Here is a 23,448-nt window from a genome sequence, read left to right on the forward strand (position 1 = left end):
AACATATTAATCACTACATGTAAAAATGGCTCACTGAGGACAATAAATGGGAAAATCAGTACTAACCCAGTTTCTGTTTCTGATCAAGATTTACTCCTTTTCTTTTTTTTAAAGTGAGTCTTTTTGGCATGTCATGGATCACAGTCAAAGTTGCCGAGAAAACAAATGTTTGACGTTTCTTCTTTTCAGCTCCATCCCTAGATTAATATTGATACTGGAGATATTTTTATATATAAATGACAATATTATACAAATATTCATAAGGTATATATTTCTAATTATCCTATATATAAAATTATATGAAAATAGAAAAGTTTAAACACATTTGCTCCAAAAAACAGAAAAAAAATGAAAAATCCATATATTTTTTTTATGCACTGCAATAGTTACCATTCTTTCACCTACAAAAGGTTGACAATCCTAAATCAGTTTCTTAATGCACATAAATATTCTACGTCTGAATCTGCTTTGAACACTGAGATACCAATGTTAACAAATAGATTCCAAAGCTGTGGCTATCCCTTATCTGTAATAAATCATATAAAAGTACAAGCGGAAAATTGGCTACATAAACTGACACCTGCAAGCAATAGTAATATAGTAAAAAATATTTTATTTCTTTTCCAAATATAGAACAATGGTATAGCCAGTTAAATAAACATTTAAAAGATACGGAATTTAAAATAGTATCGAAAGTGCAAAAAAACTACATGCGATTCTAAACAATTTCTGTTCAATCTGCCTTTGCATTCCAAACAAATGATTTGGTTTATATTATTTCCTGTAAAGACTGCGATTCTTCATATTAAGGTTCAATGTTATGCACATTCGACGTGAGGGTTAAACAACACGGCATCTGTCCTTGCCTCCCAGTCTTCTACATCAGAATTAGCTTTCCACGCAGTTAATGAAGGACACACCTTTTTGTTTAACGTTGCAAAGGTTCTTAACATTCAGCATAATTTTACAAAATTATTAATAGCACAAACCCTTGAAATTAAATTGCATCAAAATTTGATTAATGTGCATTGCCCCATCTCATTTCAGACTGTTGGTCTTTCATACCCAGGTGCCAAGGAAACAGCTAATCTCTAATCTCTCACCTTTAAATTCTGTCATACATTTCGTGCTATACTACCCTGTGATCGTAACCATTGTTGAAAAGCCTTGTCAGCTTCAGGATAGGGTCTTAATTATATCACATTCGTATTCGTTTTTATTACTGATGCTAATGTCTTCTTTCACTTGTATTGGTTGTTGGTTTAATGTATTTTGGGGTTGGGTTTGGAGCTCTTAAACCATTGATACCAGGTATGTTGGATCATTTATTTCGGGTATAAAAATACATTTAAGTTATTTTTTTTAAATTCATTTGGATAATAGAGTGTGTCATCAGCATCGAAGTGTTCTACAAGTAATTATTGGGGTAATTTTTCTCATTCATTTGTTAATCCATGTATTTATGTATGTACACACACATTCCATTCATAAGCTTGTTATTTGTTATTTGGTTTTTAGGAGCATTAGCAACTAAGGCCATATTGCTCCGGGATATGCGGTGGTCATTCCCTGACCTTTCCGCCTCCTCCGTATTTGGTGGTGCCATTCATAAGCAAATTTGGGTTTTGATTTAAGTTGCTTTACAGATTTAAGCTGCACTTGCTTAAATCTATATATATATATCTGCTACATATTAAGCTCTTTTCAAACAAATAAACAGCTAACTGAAATATGTATTTTTGACAGTATTTCAACCTTTTTTCATACACTATTTCATAATAGTAAACAGTAATATTAGATTAGGTTAGATTATGTAATCACATGTTTTACTCATATGGTTGTTGGGTGATCTGTGTTTTGCCATTTATAAGTTCGCTCGGAACTTGTAAAAGGCAAACCTATCTGAAATAGCAGTATCTAGTTCCATATAAAAGGACAGCTGAAACTTAATAAGATTTCAAATTATATGAATCCTCATGAGTCCTATTATTATGCATCACTGAATCCATAAATGCATTCAACGATGCATAGTCTCCTGAATAACAAAACTTATTTATGCAGTGAATGCACATTGAATAGTGGCTAACACACCGTTGTCGCCTGAATTTCGTACAGCTAATTGTATGGTCTACGTGTGTTTCTGATTTTAATTCCTGGTAAAGAGTAATTAGAATATTTCTACTATTCTATCCCTCTATATTTCTGCTATACATCTAAATGTCAGTTTTGCATCTTGGGAACAGAAATCCAGGCTTTACTTATAAGCTGGGGGAATGGAGTTAAAAATGGTTCAGGATGAATAAGACTTAGGAGTTAACTATAGCCTTTCTGTTACCCTGCGTAAACCTTGTCAGTGTCTACTGGCCTCTTGCATCAACGAGCTGTTGTTTCTGACAATAGGATTGAACTGGATGTTATAACACACAGGAACAAAAATCAGTTTTATTCAATGAAAAAGATACACCAATTGTAGTTTCACACATGTGTTTAGCTGTGGCTGTGTCACATCTCTTCATGCTTACAACCATTGTGTTTGTTTGTTTGTTTCTTTTATTCAAATAAATTTTTTTTTTTTTTTGTTTCATTTCAGAATTTTAGACTAAACCAAGAAGGTTTAGTCTAAAGTCGGTCCTTGAGGTTGTCACAGACATTCTCTCAGATATGCCAGACAAGCTGTACTTGCTACCTGGGAGTCTAAAACGCTGATGGAACTGATATTCGGGTGACACTCAAGTCAAGTGGACCCAATTTCGGCGAAGTCCGGACGGTCTGTGACAGCCAAATCCTCTGCTTGCACCTTCACGATGGTGGGACTGTTAGTAATCCTGGATATAACCTCCATGCATAAGCACATGGTGGGTGACCACCCAGGTGTGAACCAACGTAAGCAGGGGTCGAGGTGTGGCGCCCACACCACATGGAGGAATGCCGCCCCTCTATGTTAACAGGCAATACTAGGTGGTAGATGACTCTCATCAACCGGTGAAATACCACCACTTTGCTTATTGGAGGCTTGAAGTGGTGGAACCCATGTTTAGTCTCTAGAGCTAAGTTCCGGTCAACCCTTCCCTATCTCTTCCATCATGCAGTATGATTGATGACTTTTGAGGTTATGATGAACGTCGTGGCGAGATCCAATATTCCTTACATTTCGAGGGTACAGCTCTAAAACGGTTTTCGCAGGCCGGCCGCTAGTTAGTACACCGGACCGAACCTATTGGTAACTCTCTAGGAGGCTTCCGGATCAGCTAGTGTATAATCTTGCTACCTCTACTCTGCCAGATAGTGACTGGAGGGAGTCCGAGTAGTGTGTATGCGGGGAGCATTGTCGAGGCCACGTTATGTCAAGGATCTGGGTATATTCTTACCACATGTACGCCATATCCAAAAATTTCATTACTTCATACAGCATGTCCCTCCCACTTTTTCTTACTATTGAATACACCATGAATTGCCAAACTAATAGAACAAGCTTATCTGCGAAAAGATCTAAACCTCCCAAGGATTTCCTAATTCATTTCACAAATATACGTGGTCTCAATTCTAATCTCAATGATGTCCATTTCCACTTGCAGTCTGCCAAACCCCATGTACTTTTTCTGACAGAATCTCAGTTATCGGTTGATTCAACTACTGCTCATCTCAGATGCCCAAATTATTCGCTGTATGATTCCTTTCGCCTCAAAGGTGGTACTTGTGCATATGTCCGTTCTGATATTCCCTGTCAGAGACTTGGCAATTTGGAATCTCCTCTCTTTGATCTTCTCTGGCTTAAAATCTCTCTACCTCATTGTGTCAAATTCATCTGTTGTCTCTACCGTTCCCCAAACTCCACTAATCACTTGGAGCTCTTTGACTTCCTCTCGTTGCAACTTGACTTTCTCCAGTCCAACTTTCCTAACAGTGAGGTAATTTTCCTTGGTGATTTTAATGTTCACAACTCCAGCTGGCTTCCGTTTTCTAGTCACACCGACCCAGCAGGTCGAGATGCTGAGGCTTTTGCAATTACTAATGACCTAGTACAGATTGTTCATTTACCTACAAGAATACCGGACAATCCGAATCATACAGCCAATACGCTCGATCTTTTTCTCACAAACAACCCTTCTAAGTACACGGTCGAAGTGAGAGGTCCTTTAGGCACTTCAGACCACAACTTGGTGATTGTCTCTTCTCCAATGGAACCTTTATCTCGTGGCTATTCCCAACCTCGTGTTGTCTGGCATTACAAGAATGCAAAATGGGATGACCTGCGAGACTTCTTTTCTTCTTTTCCTTGGTCGGATTACTGTTTCAAAACTCCTGATGTCAACGTTTGCTCAGATCGTGTCAGTGAAATTATTCTTGCAGGAATGGAATCCTTTATCCCACACTCCACTTTAAAATCTCGTCCTTTATCTAAACCTTGGTTTTCCAATAAATGTGCTAAGGCTGTTCAAGAGAAGAATGTTGCATATCGTGATTGGCTTGTTTCTAATTCTTCAGTTTCATTTTCTGCCTACACCAAAGCTCGCAACAATTGTAAAGCAGTTATTAATCAGTCCAAACTAGAGTTTGAACAGGCTAAGAGTAGAAAACTTGCTTCTTGCCCTAATGGTAGCCGAGCATTCTGGTCTCTTGCCAAAGCTATTGGCCGCAACTTTTGCCCATCTCTGCTTCCACCTCTGTCCAAACCAGATGGTTCTGTTGTCACTTCAGCCAAGGATAAAGCTGACCTGCTAGCATCCCATTTTTCTTCCAGCTCATGTATTAATGATCTTGGTAAAACACCTCCCACCATTCCCAACACGGTCCATTCAATGCCTCCTGTGGTCTTCCGTCAAAAGGATATCAGAAGGATTTCGATGAATCTTGATGCTAAGAAAGCTCCAGGTCCTGATGGTATTTCTCCACTTGTTCTCAAAATCTGTGCTCCTGAACTTACTCCTATTCTTTGCCGCCTTTTTTCACTTTCTTATTCCAAAGGTGTTTTTCCTTCTTCTTGGAAATTTGCTCATATCCAGCCAGTTCCTAAAAAGGGTGACAAATCCCTCCCATCCAATTATCGTCCCATTGCAATTACTTCTACTCTTTCTAAAGTAATGGAGAAATCAATTAACCGCCATCTCTTAAACTACCTAGAAACCTTCCGTCTGATCAACGATCGCCAGTATGGATTCCGTCAGTGTCGATCCACTGGTGATATTCTGGCTTATGTTACCCATTTATGGACTACTTCAATGGAAAGGTTCGGTGAAACCCAAGTAGTTGCTCTTGACATCTCAAAGGCTTTCGACCGTGTTTGGCATAAAGGTCTTCTAAACAAGCTTCCATCTTATGGTTTGCCAACTGTTTTTAGTAATTGGTTATCCAGTTTTCTCTCTGATCGCTCACTGAGGGTGATGGTAGATGGCTCTCTGTCTTCTAACTTCTCCACTAATGCCGGTGTCCCCCAAGGTTCAGTTCTTTCCCCCACTCTTTTCCTCTTGTATATCAATGACCTTCTTCCATTGACTGGAAATCCTATCCATAGTTTTGCCGATGATAGCACATTGCATTCAACTTTCCATTTTGAGAAACCTTGCCCTGCTCAATCAGCTTCAACTTCTCGAAAATCTGCTACCAATTCCTTAAATGCCGATCTTCAGGTAATTCTCCAGTGGGGCAAAGACAACTTAGTTGATTTCAACCCTTCTAAAACTCAGTCTTGTCTTATATCTCGCAAAAAGGATTCTTCTGCTCCTATGCTTATCTTTAGTGACACTCCAATTTCTAGGCAAAAGGATATATCTCTTTTGGGAATTACCCTGACTTCTAATCTCTCTTGGCACAAGCACATTACAAATATTGCTTCCTCTGCATCTAAAAAACTTGGTTTTCTCTTTCGCTCTCGGCGTTACTTTTCTTCCAAACAGCTGCTCACTCTGTATAAATCGCAAATCCGCCCTGCCATGGAATATTGTTCCCACATTTGGGGTGGTGCCCCCAAAACCTCTCTCAGGCTTCTTGATTCCATTCAGAAGAGGGCAGTTAGGTTAATTAATGATTCATCTTTAACAGAGTCTCTCCACTCGCTTTCTCATAGACGTACTGTTTCTGCTGCATGCCTCTTCTACAGATATTTCCATGGGCACTGTTCTTCTGAATTGGCTTCTATAATTCCCGCTCTCTCTTTCAAAACAGTCCGAACACGTGCCGCCACCAGCCAACATCCATTTACTGTTCAACTTCAAACCCACAGAACCAACTTTTCATCTTCCTCATTTATTCATTCAACTGCCGTTTTCTGGAACAACCTTCCTTCATACGTATTTCCTGAAAATTACAATCTACAGAAGTTCAAGTCCAATGTCAACAAATATCTTCTTTCGTCTTCTCAACCTCCAACCCAAGCACGGTACTAAGTACTATAGGTTCTAATACCTCTCGTGTTTGGGGTTCACATAAAAAAAAAAAAAAAAAAAAAAAAGGGGGAACAATTTCCCCATTGGGAAAAAAGCAGTTAATTAGGTAAAATTTAAATAGCCAAAACTTAAAGTTATTTGTTTGTTAATTGGTTTTTAGGAGCATTAGCAACTAAGGCCATATTGCTCCTGAGATATGCGGCGGTCATACCCCGACCTTTCCGCATCCTCCGTATTTGGTGGGCACAGGCTTGAACCCCGGTCTAATCAAGAAGCGTGTGCTACGCACTGCTGCTCCTGCCCACCTGGCTACAGAGGCGCCACCCAAAACTTAAAAACAAGCAGTGACTTTTAATAGAAACACCCTGTATAAATCAAATAGAATCACTGTGTATCAATGCATTTCAAAAAATTACAATTGGTTGTACAGCATTTCAGAGGTTACGGTGGTGTTAAGGACCTCAGAATAAAAAAAAAAAAACTCAGGCTCAGTCAATACTACCACACACTGCAAAAATTTTTAAGACTTTAATATTTTAAAATGATTTATAAATTTTTTAACTGTCTGAACAAAATAAAATGTATATTCAAATCAGCAAATATTATTAATTAATTTTTTAAAATTAATTATTAATTAAAAGAAACATTTTATAGACCATAAATGGCAACGTTCACATACGTCACAAGCACAGGCTTCAACATCAAACAGTTAACTATTACATCACGCAGTTCACTTTAACATACACGACTGGCACTACACGCCCTTATGTTCTACGTTCCTAAACTGTCAGTTTGACTGAAGGTTACCATAATAACCAAAAGCTATTTGTACTGTATGTATTTAATATACGTGTTTTACAATTTAATATTAAACTTGTCATTTATTTATTGTCTTCCGTTTCCCTCTGTGCTATGTAATAACTCACCATAATGAATCCAGAGCACACAGGCCTCTTTAACTACATAGACCATAAAATTTTATGACTGAATAAAGTACTAAATCAGTAACTATAAATATTATTTTCAAAATTCAGGAGATATAAAAGAAAAAATTATTCATGCACATCAAGTTCAAAGAAAATTTATGACTTACTTATTTATCATTTCCAGAAGGTCTGTAAGTTCAGCAAAATGACCTTTCTCGACCATTCGGTCTGCTTCATCAATCACTAAGTACTTAATTAATGGTGCCCGTGACAGGTGTGGGTCTCCCTACTCAAAGCATTGAAGCAAAGTAATTACAAACTGAGTTAGAAGCTCATCATTTTTGAGATAAATTCTCTTCATATGAATATGAGGTATGATCAAGGAGTCTGGGGACTGGCTTTGTATCTGAAATCATGGTGTCGTAGAGAGCTGTGACTTGTTGCAATGTTTAGTGACTCATCCAGACAGTAATCCATTAGTTGGCCATGTATCTGAAGCCAGTCTGAATTAACATGCATGCAATACAAGATCTTTCATGCATTTTAAAAAGATGCAACAGTTTTGTTCAGCAATGAACCTGCATCAAATATGGAAAAATGCAGTGCAACAGAAACTCAAAATATTAGAAACAGCTTTTGGAGAAAAATGACATGTCATTTGACTTTTAGTAGTTCACAAAGTTTAAAAAGAGCTACTTATCCACAGGATATGATCTTTATTGAAGCTCCACTTCAACTTCAAAACCAATGATTCAGTAGTCTGTGTCCAGATCAGGAGTATTTGATATTTAACTTGGTAGTGAAACTAGTATAAGCACAGGATTTCGAAATGCAATGCATTTCAGGCAAGTTTGCACCTTGCTTCCTCATTAATGATCAAAAAGAGTGATGGGTTATTGTATGTCAGAATCTTCATCAATGTGCTGCTTCTGCTGAGCCAAACTTTGTTTGTTTCCTTCTTTCTTTCATTACAACTGTCAATGGAACCATGACCACATGTAAGGTCCAAAGAGAGGCCTAAAAAAAAAGCAAGGCAGTCTTGAACAAATCTGAAGACCATGCTTATCAAATCTTTTGACCCAGAGGGTACTGTTCATTATGAATTTTGTCCTAGTTTACTGTTTGAACAGTAGTACAAAACAGTACTATTTTACAGTTCTATGGCAACTGTTTTATAATGTATGGTTCAGAGAAAATGGCTGGTAAAAGGGGGGGGGATGCAGCAAATTGATGCTCAGGCACAGTGCTTTCCATACCTGACATACTCACTGTCACTGGGTTTAGCTCTCTGTGATATTTTTTTTTTTTTTTTTTTTTGGCTTCCCAATTTTAAAGCTCCTCTAGAGCGGTCATAGTTTTGCAATGACTGAGAAAATTATTCAGAACATGACTATTAGCAATTCTAAAAGAAGTCAATTAAGAATGCTTTCATAAGAACTGGAATCAGTGAGACTACTTCAAAGGAGATCCATTTGAGTAGCTGGTAAGCTTCATCATTTCCAAAATATTAGGTCCCCAAACTCCTATATCATGCTGCATATGCAATAGAAGAAGAAGATATGTAACTAACTGTTCATAATTCTTGTAATAATTATTACAAGAATTATGAACTGCATATACCTGCCAACTTTTAGAAATTAGAATTCATAAAACTTTTACTACTTATATGTCTTTCTGCTATAAATGGTTCTGGAACATTTCTTCCAAAATAATAATAATAATAAATGTATGCAAAAGAAAATTACACTTTATTCTAAGAAATGCAATTAACTAATATTTTAAAGTTATCTGCTTCATTTGGATGTCTAAGAAATAGTTTCCTCTGCATTTTGTTCAGTTTCAAGATATTTAATGATAAATCATTATCAAAACTTCTCTAATATAAATGAACTAGTGTCATTATCCTGTTATATAATAATGGGAAAAATTAGTCTTCAAATTTGCCTCTTTACTTTGGACCTTTTTTTTTTATTACCCCTTTTCTTTATGTTTTTGAATTTTTCAAATTCATCTGATCTTACAACATTGTCCTGGAATATAAAGAAAATATTTGTTTTTTATATTTTAGGGCATAGGGATTTCCAAATTCCTTCATTACTTTCCCTAGTCTCTTTCTCTTACATAACCCATTATATCTGCTGCAAGAGCAAACAATATAATGCTATTAAGATGCTAATGTTTTCTCTGAAATTTCTATGCCTTAGATTATTATATCAGTCTGTTTCCAGACTTTGATACAATAATGCCACTGCCTTTGTTCTTTGGCATGTGGGGATTTGCCATGCTCTTCCATCTTAAATATTTCAAAATACATCTTATAAACTTTTTAACTAATATCTCAACTTATGCCTTTAAATAAATTATATTGAAGTGAATGAAAGGTAGAATTACTTATAGTTTTTTACTAACCATTTTCAGCAAGGCTAGTTTGCAGTGGTTCACTCAGAGCTCACTCACTTGCTATATCCTTTCTTGCCATGGCTCAATTAATACCAAGCTATTTTATTTCAACCTTTCCACAATACAGTTTTGTTTTTGTGGCACTTCTGAGGGTGTTCCCCATATATTATTCTACTGTCCAGTTTATGGATCCTGTTAACAAGCACAGACACTAGGAAAAATTGTACCCCATGAGCCTTGCACAACCTCTCCAGGGCCGTATGGCTGTATTAATTGACAGGACTTTCATCATGCCCTCCATCCTATTGTGTCTGGGCAGAATTGCAGACTTTCAAATTTAACCCTAGCTCATGAATTTTTTTCAATATTGATCTGTACTTGTTAAGTAAGTCTGCAGATCTCCTACTCTTAAAGTCATTAGTGCCAACATGTACAATAGTATCACTCTCTGTGCTCTTAAAAGATGATATCTCCTCTACAATGTCATCAAGTTATGCCTCTGGCAGTCATACCCTGGTCCTATTCCACCTATCCTTTTTACACAATATATTACATTTCTCCCTGACAATGGAGTCACCGACAATAACTATCCCCTGAGGGACCAGTGCGTTCTGCCTTGGAGATTGCCACTGTGTAGGTGATCATATTCCTGGTGGCTAAATGGTCGGAAACAACTAAACAACACAACAACAACATTTTCATTGCACAAACACGACATTACACGCCTTTCTGGACTTTCGCAGAATTCTGTATTATGACAGATCACCATGCCAGAAATGAACAAAAGTTCTGGAATTGCCCTGTTTAAGATATTGTACATGTCTACATTTAAATGAATTATATTGAAAAGGAAAAATAAAAGTTTTCACGAAAAAAACCATAGAAACATGCTGAAGAATAGAGGAAACTAACCAATCAAGGAGGATATATTCCTAAAAAGTTATTTGGCAAAACCATAGCTGGTAGGTTTGTTTGTTTGTTATTTGGTTTTTATGAGCATTAGCAACTAAGGCCATATTGCTCCGGGGATATGCGGTGGTCATTCCCTGACCTTTCCGCATTCTCCATATTTGGTGGTCACGGGCTCGAACCCTGGTCTAATCAAGAGGTGTGTGCTATGCACTGCTGCTCCTGCCCACCTAGCTACGGAGGTGCCAGCTGGTAGGACTAAGGTCCCTAAGATAATTGGGGATTAGGAGATAAACGATAAATATACCAATAAATAATATGGTGGTCATGGGCTCGAACCTCAGTCTAATCAAGAAGTGGGTGCTATACACTGCTGCTCCTGCCCACCTGGCTATGGAGGCGCCAGCTGGTAGGACTAAGGTCCCTAAGATAATAGGGGATTAGGAGAAAAACAATAAATGTACCAATAAATAATATGAACAAAATACACTACACTTCATTTTCAACTTACACAACATAAAATCAATGAACTGTCATGTACTGAATATTCCAGAATATAAGTCAATTTCTATTTTTTTTGCCTCAAAAATTCATGTCATCTTTTGCATTATGTATAATGCATGTTATGATCCAATGTTTATTTTTTAATCAATTAATTCTGCTCTTTCTTTTAAAATTTTACATTTTTACATTTTATTTCACTGCACAGTTAACCATAAAGAAAACGGTGTATACATAAGGAGATATTGTAGAAGGTTATGAAATCCAAACCTACAGGCATAGGTTACAAAGTAACATTCTCTCTCTCTCTCTCTCTCTCTCTCTCTCTCTCTCTCTTATTGATGAAGTTACACATATGTGGGTAACTTTCATTATATAACTGATCATCCTTTGTTGCCTGGTTAGTAATGTATTGCAAACTGGTTTTCATCAGTAAACAATGCCTTAATATGGAAAGGCATTTGATATAACAAACTGACAATCTCAAGTGTTTCTTTTCAAAACCTGAAAAATAAACCTAAAAACATAACTTCATATGAATTCCGTAAACTATTTTATCTGATGATCCAATTTTTTGAATTTGAAAATGTGATAAACAATGTATATCATATTTTTAAATCCCCTGTGTAATAATATATATATATATATATATAATAAACTGTAAATATAATATTAATCATTCTACGTTACTGAAAGGACAACGAGAACGAACAAATCAATTTTAGATATTCTATCATGATAATGCTAATGTGAAGAAAGGTTTTTACATGGACTTTGACTGGACTAACAGTTATTATTTAAAATATTTTTCAAAGTAAACAATAAATATTTAGACAAATATAACAATAAGTATTCATTTGGGAGGAGTAGTAGTAGTAGTGGCATGTGATGCAAGAAAGTATGAGCATATGCAGCATCAGCCAAAAAAAAAAAAAAAAAAAATCACACCATTCCCTCCAAATGCCTGTCCAGTTCCTCCTTAAATTTATTCAACCTATCAATTTCCACAACGACAGATGGAAGTTTGTTCCAGCAATTAACCACTCGCTGGCTAAAGGCAAATTTCGGCACATCTACTCTACATCTGTCTTTTCTTAATTTGAATTTATGACCCCTTAGGTTCGTAATCTGAAGAAGTGGAAGGATCCCATCAGAATTCAGCGTGCTCAACCCATTCAAGGCCTTATATACCTCAATCAGATCACCGCGCAGGTGCCTAGTCTCCAGCCACTGCAATTTGCAGAACTTAAGCCTCTCTTGGTAAGAGGATCCCTTCATTCCCCTCACCAATCTTGTTGCCCTTCTCTGTACACACTCAAGTAAATCTACATCCTTCCTAAAATGAGGCCTCCAGACCTGTACGCAGTACTCAAGGCATGGCCTGACCATTGCCTTATACAGAGGGATAATCACCTCCTTTTCCCTGCTAGCAAAATTCCTATATATCATTGACAAAACCCCATGACCTGCCCTGGCAGCCTGTCTGCATTGCTCAGAAAACTTCATATCTGCCTGCACAATTACTCCCAGGTCTTTTTCATTTTCTACCACCTTAAGTGTAGTACCACACAGTTGGTACGTTTCTCTGGGGTTACTTCTACCCATATGCAGTACTTTGCATTTGTCAAGGTTAAACTTCAGTTGCCACTTCTTAGCCCATCTGCCCAAATTATCCAGATCCTTTTGCAGTAGCACACTGCCATTACTGTCATTAACAACCCTGCCAACCTTTGTATCATCTGCAAACTTTGACATTAAGCCTGATATACCTTCATCAATATCATTGATAAATATACAAAACAACAGTGGATCTAACACCGAACCCTGTGGGACTCCACTAATAACATTAGTCCACGAAGAGCAGCACCCATTGATTACCACCCTCTGTCTTCTCGCACTTAACCATCCTTTTATCCATTGTAGCAACTTACCCTCAATACCATTCTGCTCCAATTTGTACAATAGTCTTCCATGAGTATAAAGAATTCTATAAATTTTACACATTTCTCTGTTATTTCAGTTGTTTTTTCTTCTCAACTTGAAATATTATGCTTATTATATTTGCACTACTGTATTTTCAGAACTGTCATTTCGTTTCCCCCTCTGGAATATAATGAAGGAAACACAAAAAGGGTATCTAATAAAGCGGCCTATTTATCTATTCATTTTTCATTCATTCATTCATTAGATAGTTTCATGCAATTGCTGTATTTAATCATATTCAGGTTCACCTACTGAAATGTTCATATCACACAAATTCATGAGGGGAACATGTGCCATCCTTCAGAGTTTGAATGGGTAAACAACAGTCAGTTCTCAACCTTTGCAGTTCATGGCCATTAATAAAGTTAATGAACTTCAGAGCTTAAAAGACAGTTTGAAGGTCTTTAAATTATGTTGAGAGACTTTTCAATCAATTCAGCCCTTGAGAGATTGTGCAAGGCTCATGGGGTAGAATTTTTTTCGGCGTGGTCTGTGCTTGCTAACAGGAAAGACTGCTTCTACAGGGATGGGATACACTTAAATAGAAAGGGTGCAAGAATATTTGCTGATGCTATCGAGGAAGTGTTAGGTGGGTAGGAAAAAAGCTAGCTTGATGGGGGATTCACAGACTAAAATATTAACAGTAAACGTAGGCAGGCAGAGGCAAAAGGGATTCTTGCACTGCTTCTATTGTAATGAGCAGCGACCTAGAGAGCAAGTTGCTGGAGATTTCAAGAGCTGCTGCTGGAAGTCATCATGGAACAAGTAAATACACAGGCTGTGTTAGGGTTGTTTGTTTGTTTGTTTAGGGATTTATAAGGTGCATCGGCAACTATGGCCATAGTGCGCCACTGCTGTGTTAGGGTAACTAAGAGTAAGGACAGGTGAATATACTTACATGTACACCAATGCTAGAAGTATAGTAAATAAATGTGATGAGTTTGAAGTGCTGATCAAGACATCAAAGGGAGATATTGTTGGGATGTCAGAGACATGGTGTCACACAAATATAGGGAGTGCGCAGTACAGAATTGGAATTTGGGGAGTACAGAAAGAATAGACAGGGTAGGAAGGGAGGAGGGGTTATGCTGTTAGTTAAGAAACACAAACTCTAAGGAAGTGCATCCAGTTGACATGCATGGACAGTGCAATGTTGAGTCTGTTTGGTGTGACAAACACTGGGAAAAGGAAAATGAGAGTAGGAGTGTGTTATAGGCCTAATGACCCTGATGAGTACAATGAACAGCTGTGCAGAGAAATAGAATGGGCCAGTAAATCAGAATGTTTTGTAATGGGGGGGGGGGGGATTTTAACTTTCCAGATATTGACTGGAACTTGTGGGTTGGTCACTCGTACGCAAGCAAGAATTTTATGGATTTATTGAAGGATAGTTTTCTACAGCAACATGTTCAACGGGCAACCAGAGAGAGTAATATTCTTGAGCTGATTATCAGCAGTGATTATTCATGCATTAGGAACTTGCAGATAAAGGAACCACTAGGTGACAGTAATCACAGTGTACTGATGTGGGATTTACTTAAAGATGTAACTACCATCAAGGGTAAAGGAAAAGGTTTTTGCTTTTGTAAAGGTGACTACAGTGGTCTCAGACAGTTTTTATATTCTATACAGTGGGATCAACTGATGATATTACCAATGGTGAATTCTAAATGGGAAGCTTCAGCGACTTAACCTTGGAGGCTACTAGGCTTTTCATACCAACTAAGAAATACTGTTCAAGGTTCAGGCCTAAATGGATGAGAGATGAATTAATGAGGCATTGAAGAAAAATGCATGGCATGCATATAAATTATCAGGTGACACAGAAGCCTATGGCAGATATAAGCTAGTCGGTAATCAAGTCTCAAAGGAGGTTAGGCAAGGCAAAGGCAGATTACGAGAAATCTTTGGAAAAGGATACAAAGAAAAACAGCGAAGAGTTCTTTACTTATGTAAACTCAAGAAGGAAGGGGATGAATCAGATTGGTCCACTTAACATAGATGGTTTGATTATTGATGATCCTACTCAAGTAGCTGATAAATTGAATGAGTATTTTGCATCTACATTCACACATGATGAATTATTCAAGGAGGGGAATGCCAGAAGTTTATAAACTCTAACAGGGTGCTAAGTGATTTTGTAATAATTGAGAGCAAAGTGGAGAAGAAATTGTTGAAGTTAAACATAAAAAAAAGCACCTGGGGCAGATGGAATTCATCTGCCCCAGTAATCCATGCCGTTATATTGAAGGAGGCAGCTAGGGCAGTAAGCAAACCTTAGCCATAATTATGAGAGCATCCTTAGAGTCAGGAGAAGCCCCGATGGACTGGAGATGTGTAAATGTAGCCCCAATTCACAAAGGGGTTTCAAAGGGTGACACAAATAATTATGGACCTGTTAGTTTAACTTCTGATCTGGGGAAAATAATGGAGTCACTGGTTACAGAGGTGATACAGGATCACTTAGAAAAGACTGCAGTAATAGTTCAGCCATAGCATGGGTTTGTTAAGGGGAAGTCTTGTCTGACCAATTTGATTGGATACTACGATGTGGACACAAAGGAACTGAATGCAAAAAATAATTTTGATATCATATACTTGGATTTCAGGAAAGCTTTTTATACTGTTGCACATTGAAGACTGCTGTACATATTGGAGCAGTATGGCATTAAGGGTAAGTTGCAGCAATGGATAAAGGGATGGTTGAGTGGGAGATGGCAGAGAATGGTAATAAATGGACAGTGCCCTACATGGACTAATGTTATTACTGAATTCCCCTAGGGTTCAGTGCTGGGCCCAATGTTGTTTTGGGTATTTATCAATGATTTTGATGAAGGTATATCAGGCTTAATGTCCAAGTTTGCAGATGATACAAAGGTTGGCAGGGTTGTTAATGACAGTATATTACTGCAACAGGAACTAAAAAAGTTAGGCAGATGGGCTGAGAAGTGGCAACTGAAGTTTAACATTGACAAATGCAAAGCACTGCATATGGGTAGAAGTAAACAAAGAGAAACATACCAACTGTGTGGTACTACACTCAGGGAGGTGGAGAATGAAAAAGACCTAGGGATAATTGTGCAGTCAGATATGAAGTTCTCTGAGCAGTGCAGATGTAGAGTTGTTAGAACGAGTACAGAGAAGGGCAACAAGGTTGGTGAGAGGAACAAAGGGGTGTGCTTATGAAGGCTTTAAGTTCTGCAAGTTGCAGCATCTGGAGACTAGGCACCTGTGAGGTGATCTGATCGAGGTGTATAAGGTCTTGAATGGTTTGAGCAGGTTCGATGCTGACAGATTAAGAACTTGAGGGGCATAGATTCAAATTGAGGAATCACTGTTGTAGAACAGATGTATGGAAGTTTGCCTTTAGCCAGCAGGTAGTGATTGCTGGGACAGACTTCCATCTGTTTTTGTGGAAGTTGATAGCTTAAATAAATTTAAGGCTGAAGTAGACAAACATTTGGCGTGACTGGATTGGGTGTTTTTTTTTTTTTTTTATGCTGTGCTTTCTTTCTTGCATCATATGCCTTAACTAATGCTAATGATTCAAAATTACATCTGTTCTACAAACATTAAATAACCTAGACCATTTTCCATAACTTAACACTATTATCTATTGCAGCAATGGCAGAAATATAATCCATCAGAAGAGCAACCTGCTTCTGAACATTTCCCCATACAAAAAAAATGAAAAAACAAAACAGAATATAAACCTACTCTACATATCTAGAGGCACTATTTATTCACAGAGTAGCAAAGCAAAGCAAACTTTAATTAACTGGATAGTCAATCATATGACTGCTAGTTTTAGTTTTGGTCTTTTTTGCATAAGGGGTTTGTTTATGCATCGGAATGTTTTATCTAGTTCTTATTCAATTTTTGTAATATTTTAATTTATTTAAAATTTTTCACCATTTGAAAAAAGATATTGAGAAATATACCAATGCAGCTCATTTGTTGACTAATTTATTTGCTGTCTGTATTATCTTTAAATATAAGGATGTTGTTCATTAGGAAAACTTAACAGAAACACATTTGAAAACCAGCATAAACTTGACTGAAATTTTCAAAAAAATGTTAGCTCTTCTGAAATCATAAAAGAAAGATGTTTTGCAAATTTTATGAAAATTTAACAAAAGTTGGCAGATATGAAATGTATTATGAAATATCTAATATCAGCTGGCTGTCAGCATTATGAAATAATGCTGATATCCAAATTAATGCCTAACAGTAAGATGTAAAATAAGAAAGTAACACATATCTGTATTACAACAGTTTGTGATCTAAAAAATTTTGATGTATAAAAATTTGAAGGGAACATTACACTATTGTAATATACTTACCTCTTCTATTAGTTCCCATAAGCGGCCAGGTGTGGCAACAACAATATCTGGACAACGACGTAAGATTCGCTTTTGTTTCTGTGGGGCCATACCTCCAACAACAACTGCTATCTAAATATGACAGAATTAATATTCAAATCACAAATCACTCAATGATTCATATGAACTTCAATATCATTTGATGTTACCTTTACTATCATGAATTTTAATCATTATATTTTACATTCAATGACTGTAAAATAAATTTGGTAAAACATTCTGTATTCATTTTTTCCCCCCCTCATAAATCAAAAATATCCTTATACTGTGGAGGTTACAAATGAAAATTTAGCAAATAGATCTGAAACATTTTAAAAATTTGTCAAGATTTCAGGTGTATAAATATGATTTTCTTTTCTTTTTTTATTTTACTAACCTCTAACAGACTGGAAATTCTGGACCAGTAATACACCAAAATTAATGCTTGAACATGAGACAGGCCAAAGCTCCTGTATAATGGAGTCATGACAAGGCTCCATTATACAGGAGCCTTGCACTCTATGATACTACAATAACTATAGTTGCTCCTCTGATTTTACGTAGAGGAGCAATTATGTTCAACACTCCAAATATAAACTGATTACAAAGACTACCACAGAATGCCTCTAATTAATCTCCAGTTGCATAAATTTAGACCCTTACCTTGATATCAGTGTATTTAGAAGCAGCTAATAGATGGTTCTTTACTTGAATAGCCAACTCCCTAGTGGGTGTTAGCACCAGTGCCCTTAGTGGTTGCAGATGCTTCTCCTCCATCTTTTCATCCACACTGCACTTATCATCTTTGGCTTCCTCCATAGCATCTTCATCATCCTGTTAAAATTGCATAACAATTTCACACGAAAATACGATAAAAAGATACTGGCAAGAAAAATTCTTCAGAAATAGTTGAGAAAATTCAACAGGTAAAATTTTCAATAAATTCATAATGTATCAAACCATAATAAAATGAATACATAACAATTGACTAAATTACTAAATAACAGTTCACTAAATTATTTTAGCATCTGCAGTAGCAATTAGTAAATTCAATCATTCAATAATATATCTGCCAACCCAGTAATTTCTTATTGTTGTCGACATTTTGTAGAGCACATTCAAGAAAGGGCATTAAAGTTTTGACTGAAGATATCATACAACAAAGCAGACTGAGACCTCCATGAAGAAAAGTCCATGTCAAAAATGACTACCACAGAATATACCTGTAAAATCTACCAAATCTTCAAAATCTACGTAAAATCTTCAAAAAGTAATGCATTCTAGCAAAAGGCTTTGCTAATATAGTCACAGAAGTCTTGATTGCATATATACTGGTCAGAAACTGCAGCACGAGAATTCCACAACGGATGAATAACGAACTAGCAGTTTAATAGAGCAGAAGAATAAGAAGAAGAAGAAGATGGCATGGAAAAGTTACAGAGTGATAAAAAGTACTTAAGCTTATAATAGCTAAAAACTGATTTGTAACAGTACCATAGAAAATGTAGGGATGCAAAGATGGGTTATGAGAAAAGGCTAAGCTGGCAAAGGCAGGTTATGGGGAAAGGTTAGGCTGGCAAAGGCAGATTATGAGAAATTGCTGGCTAAGAGAGCAAAAACAAGTACAGGTCGACCATCACTAATCTGGCAGCATTGGGACCTGTGGGGTGCCAGATTACCGGTGGTTATCTTAACACATACATTTTACCCAACAGCTAACCACCTCCTTCTACCTTTAACATGTTGACTGTCAAGCTAGTTTAAGAAAAAAATTTCCCAGGGGCCAAAAAATATTTAGGAAATAATTTGATTAGTAATTCTAAAATAATTATTGTAATGTCAGTGTTGTCATTTTTTTCGCTTAAAATATAAAAAAAAAAAAAAAAGTTTTTTTTATGTTGCATATTATGTGGCCAACATGGCCACATATGTTGGCTACTTTATTTCTTGAGAAGCCGTGTCGGCCACATACGTGTGACACTATTACGGCATACATATGAAGGTCGTTTGTGATTAGTTTATTGCACGCACTAATTACGATAAAATAAACTCTCAAACATCGCAATAAGTTTGTCAGTATTGTTAGAGATTTTGTGAAAACAAGTTCGTTAGCATGCTGTATTATCCATCATATTGTGTTGCGTTTTTCCACAAGTTTGTATAAGTGCGTTGGAAAAAAAAAAAAAAAATCTAAAAAGGAATGGCTAAAAGAAAATTACTAAGATAAGAGGAACTGAGAGAAATTGCTGGAATTTACAATTAAGCAGAGTTAAACTTCTCACAGACACACTGCTGTCGAGCTTTTTCAGAAGTTCAACTTTATCTGTTAGGGACAATATATGGTGTTTGCGTTTTACACCACAAGAGGCACTTCCTTTATGCATTGGAACCATGGCTGGGGCTAAATGTGAGCAGGTTATAATAATAAATGCAGAAAAACAAGTGGGAATGGCTTTCCAGTGTTTATGAGTTCGTGCCAACAGCTGATGCTGCAACCAATGCTACCAAAACAGTAGCGGCAGGTCGGTGTGCCGACCCGGGAAATTTGAAATTATGTCCAAATTAGCAGTGGAACCAGATTAGTGATGGTCGACCTGTACAAGTTTTTCATATACGTGAATAAAAAGAAGAGAAGAACAAATAAATAAAATAAAATAAATTTTCTGTTTATACTCCAGGACAACCAAACGGTCAGAGGAGTTTACAAGATACACAGAATACAAGAAACAGTACCGTATTCAGCAGTCACGGGCTTGAACCCCGGTCACTCAAGGCACGTGTACTTATGCACCCGTGTGCCTGACCACTAGGCTAGGGCAGCCTTCAGATCAGACCCTTGTGTAACGAGTGTAAAAAGTCTTAAATAACCCAGCTGATGTTACAGATAAACTGAAGAGGTACTTTGCATAGATATTTAGAGAAGAAAGATCCTTCATGGTGAGTAGAAACTTTGTAAGTGCAGTTGAAATTATGAACTTAGCAATATTGAAATTTCAGATTTATTAGAAAAACTTTCAAGCCTAAAAGCATTTAAGGCTCCTCGAGTTGATGGCACATATCGAGTAATTGGGGGGGGGGGGAGAGTTATGTTATTGTTGTTATTTTGGTTTTTAGGAGCATTAGCAACTAAGGCCATATTGCTCCGGGATATGCGGTGGTCATTCCCTGACCTTTCCGCATCCTCCGTATTTGGTGGTGACGGGCTCGAACCCCGGTCTAATCGAGAAGCGTGTGCTATGCACTGCTGCTCCTTCCCACCTGGCTACGGAGGTGCCAGAGAGAGAGAGAGAGAAGACTGAACCATTAAGGTTAATCATGAGTATGCTACTGAAATCTAGAAATTTCTTTGGATTGGAGAAGGCTAATATGTTGCCAATACATAACAGCTCTAAGAGTGAGTGAGTAATTACTTATATCAGTAAGCATGTCTTCAGTGGTAGGGAAAATCATGAAGGCAATAATCAAGAGTGTAATACAGGATCATTCAGATAGAAATAGCATTTGGAAATATAGCAGCATGTAAAGGGAAAATCATGTTTAACTAATCTGGTTAGCTATTTTGATAAGAGTCACTTGTGAGCTGGATGCAGAAAATAATTTCAATATATTTACTTGGATTTCATCAAAGCATTTGAGTCCCTCATGTCCCTCAAGAGAGGTTATCATACAAGGTAGAACATGCCGGAATCAGAGGGAAAAATCCTTAGATGGACTGCACGATGACTGCTGGACAGAAGGCAGAGGGCTGTAATTATTGGTTATTCTTTAGATAGGGCTACTGATAGTGGAGTTCCCTTAGGATCATTGCTGTTGTTTAATTTTCCTAAATAATGCTGATGAAGGGATAGTGAGTATGATGTCAAAATTTTCAAAATTGGTAGAGTAGTTAATGATCATGTTACGATTACTCTGATATAATGAGCATAGTGACGAGTTAATGTATCAAGATTGGTAGAATAATTAATGAACAGTGCCAAGCAGAGCTTCTTCAGGACAATTTACAGAGACTTTTAAGGGTGGTCAGAAAAGTGGCAGCTATTAGCAGCAAAATGCAAGGTCTGACGTTTGGGAAATGGCAACCCCAAAATAACTTATACACTTTATTGAGTTAAAAACAATAAAGGAAAAAAGGGATTTTGGAGTTACAGTCAGTCAGTCAGACATGAAACTCTCCAAGCAGTGTAGACAGGCACTGAAGAAGGCCCATGGTGTCCAACTCATGATTTATCATACATTTACTTGCAGAGATAGGAAGATTATAATCCCACTGTACGAGGTATCATGTAAGGCAGTTATATGAGGGAGGACAGTTGTAGAATAGATGTTCAGAAATTTATCTTTAGCCAGCATGTGGTTTATTGCTGGAACAAACTTTCATCTGTTGTTGTGGAAGTTGATAGCTTAAATAAATTCAAGGAAGAACTGGACAAACTTTTAGAGCGAATGGTTGTGTGAAATGGGGAATTTTTTTTTTTTTTTTTTTTAGCTGATGCTGTATAATAAGCTTGCTTTCTTGCATCATATGCCTCTACTAATGCTAATGCTAATTAATTATGAGACCACTCTTGGAATACTATGATCATATGCCTCTAATGCTAATTAAGGGAATTGTAAGACCACTCTTGGATGTGTTCAAGTGTGGAGACCACACCTAAAAAAGGGTCCAAAGATGGGCATCATGCCTGGTGAGATCAGTAAAAGGGCACCATATGAGGAAATTTTTTTTTTTTTTTTTGATTTGGTAGTTGTTGGCGCATCGGCTTCTGTGGCCATATTGCACCTCCCAAGGTTTTTGCAGTACTTTGATCCAAGCCCGAGGCGGGAATCGAACCCGCGACTATGAGGAAATACTGAATGTGTGTGGGCAACAGAGCTTGGAAAGCAGGTACCTTAAAGAAGACTTGATTTAAGTATATAAGGCTCTGAGAGGTTAAAGTAAAATGAATGAGGATGGAAATTTCACTATTATAAAGCTATAATACATAGCTAGGGGCCATAAATTAAAATTATGGAGGGAGAAGTTTAGACTGAAATTCAGGAAGGTTTCTCTTAGCCAGCAAGTTACTAATTCCTGGAATGTTACCTTCATGGGTGGTTGAAGTTGACAGCTGGGGGAAATTCAGAAATTAGCTGTAAAGGTACCTATACGAGGAGGGAGTCAAATAAGCATTTTATTTTATTATTTATCTATTATTATTTTTTTGGGTGGTGCAGCAATCAGCTAGGGCTTCCATGCACCATATGGCTAATATAATACAAACATTAATATAATGAAATTAAGATAAATTGAAGATTATACCCAAAGGTGGCATTATTTTTTTATATATATATATATATATTTTATTTATATAGAGGGTGTCTTAAAAATATTGGTACAAACGTTTAGGGGAGGTAGGTAACATCTAAAGGAATGTGAATCACATAGGAACCCATAACCAGAAACGTCACGGGAAAGTAGTAGCAGAGGCACAAGAAGCAGAAATGACACAAGGCAGTAATTAGTGGCAAATATTTATTTGACATAATATTAACAATGGAGTACGAGATGGATGCATTTCATGATGTTACAACAGATGCTCAAAGGTTCCACCATGAGACAAGATGCATGCGTAACACCGACGCAGCATGGATTGGCAGACATGGTCGAACACACCTGGAGTTTCTTTGACAATAGCAGCAACGCCGATGAGTCTTGTCACAAGATCCATTTCCGTCTCCACACGCGATTCATTCACGATAGATTTGAGGTCCCCCCACAGGCGATTCATTCACGAGAGATATGAGGGCCCCCAAAGAAAGAAATCAAGGCTGGATAAATCAGGTGAGTGTGGGGGCCAGGCAACGGGTCCACCACGGCCAATCCATTGACGCCCAAAATGCCTGTTCAAATGGTGACGAACACACCTTCCATAATGGGCAGACGCCCCGTCATGTTGAAACCAAATGTTGCGTCTCACATTTGCTGGAACATCATCAAGTAACCCT

The 23,448-nt window shown here is 37.2% G+C and overlaps 1 protein-coding gene across 1 annotated transcript in view; it reads right to left on the minus strand.

Moving 5' to 3' along the window:
• The window catches only part of LOC150087586 (ATP-dependent RNA helicase DDX24), a 70,173-nt gene that overhangs the window by 31,188 nt on the left and 15,537 nt on the right, over positions 1–23,448 (minus strand). Inside the window, exons 5-8 of the mRNA XM_090372150.1 lie at positions 18,127–18,297; positions 17,446–17,556; positions 7,477–7,595; positions 67–197 (exon numbers count right to left, since the gene is read on the minus strand). Coding sequence (XP_090228276.1) covers positions 67–197; positions 7,477–7,595; positions 17,446–17,556; positions 18,127–18,297 — 532 coding nt within the window. The remainder of the gene's footprint in view (positions 1–66; positions 198–7,476; positions 7,596–17,445; positions 17,557–18,126; positions 18,298–23,448) is intronic.

The sequence above is a fragment of the Mastigoproctus giganteus genome, chromosome 4, assembly GCF_048544385.1.
Source record: "Mastigoproctus giganteus isolate SK-2022 chromosome 4, ASM4854438v1, whole genome shotgun sequence".
Classification (NCBI taxonomy): Eukaryota; Metazoa; Arthropoda; class Arachnida; order Uropygi; family Thelyphonidae; genus Mastigoproctus; species Mastigoproctus giganteus.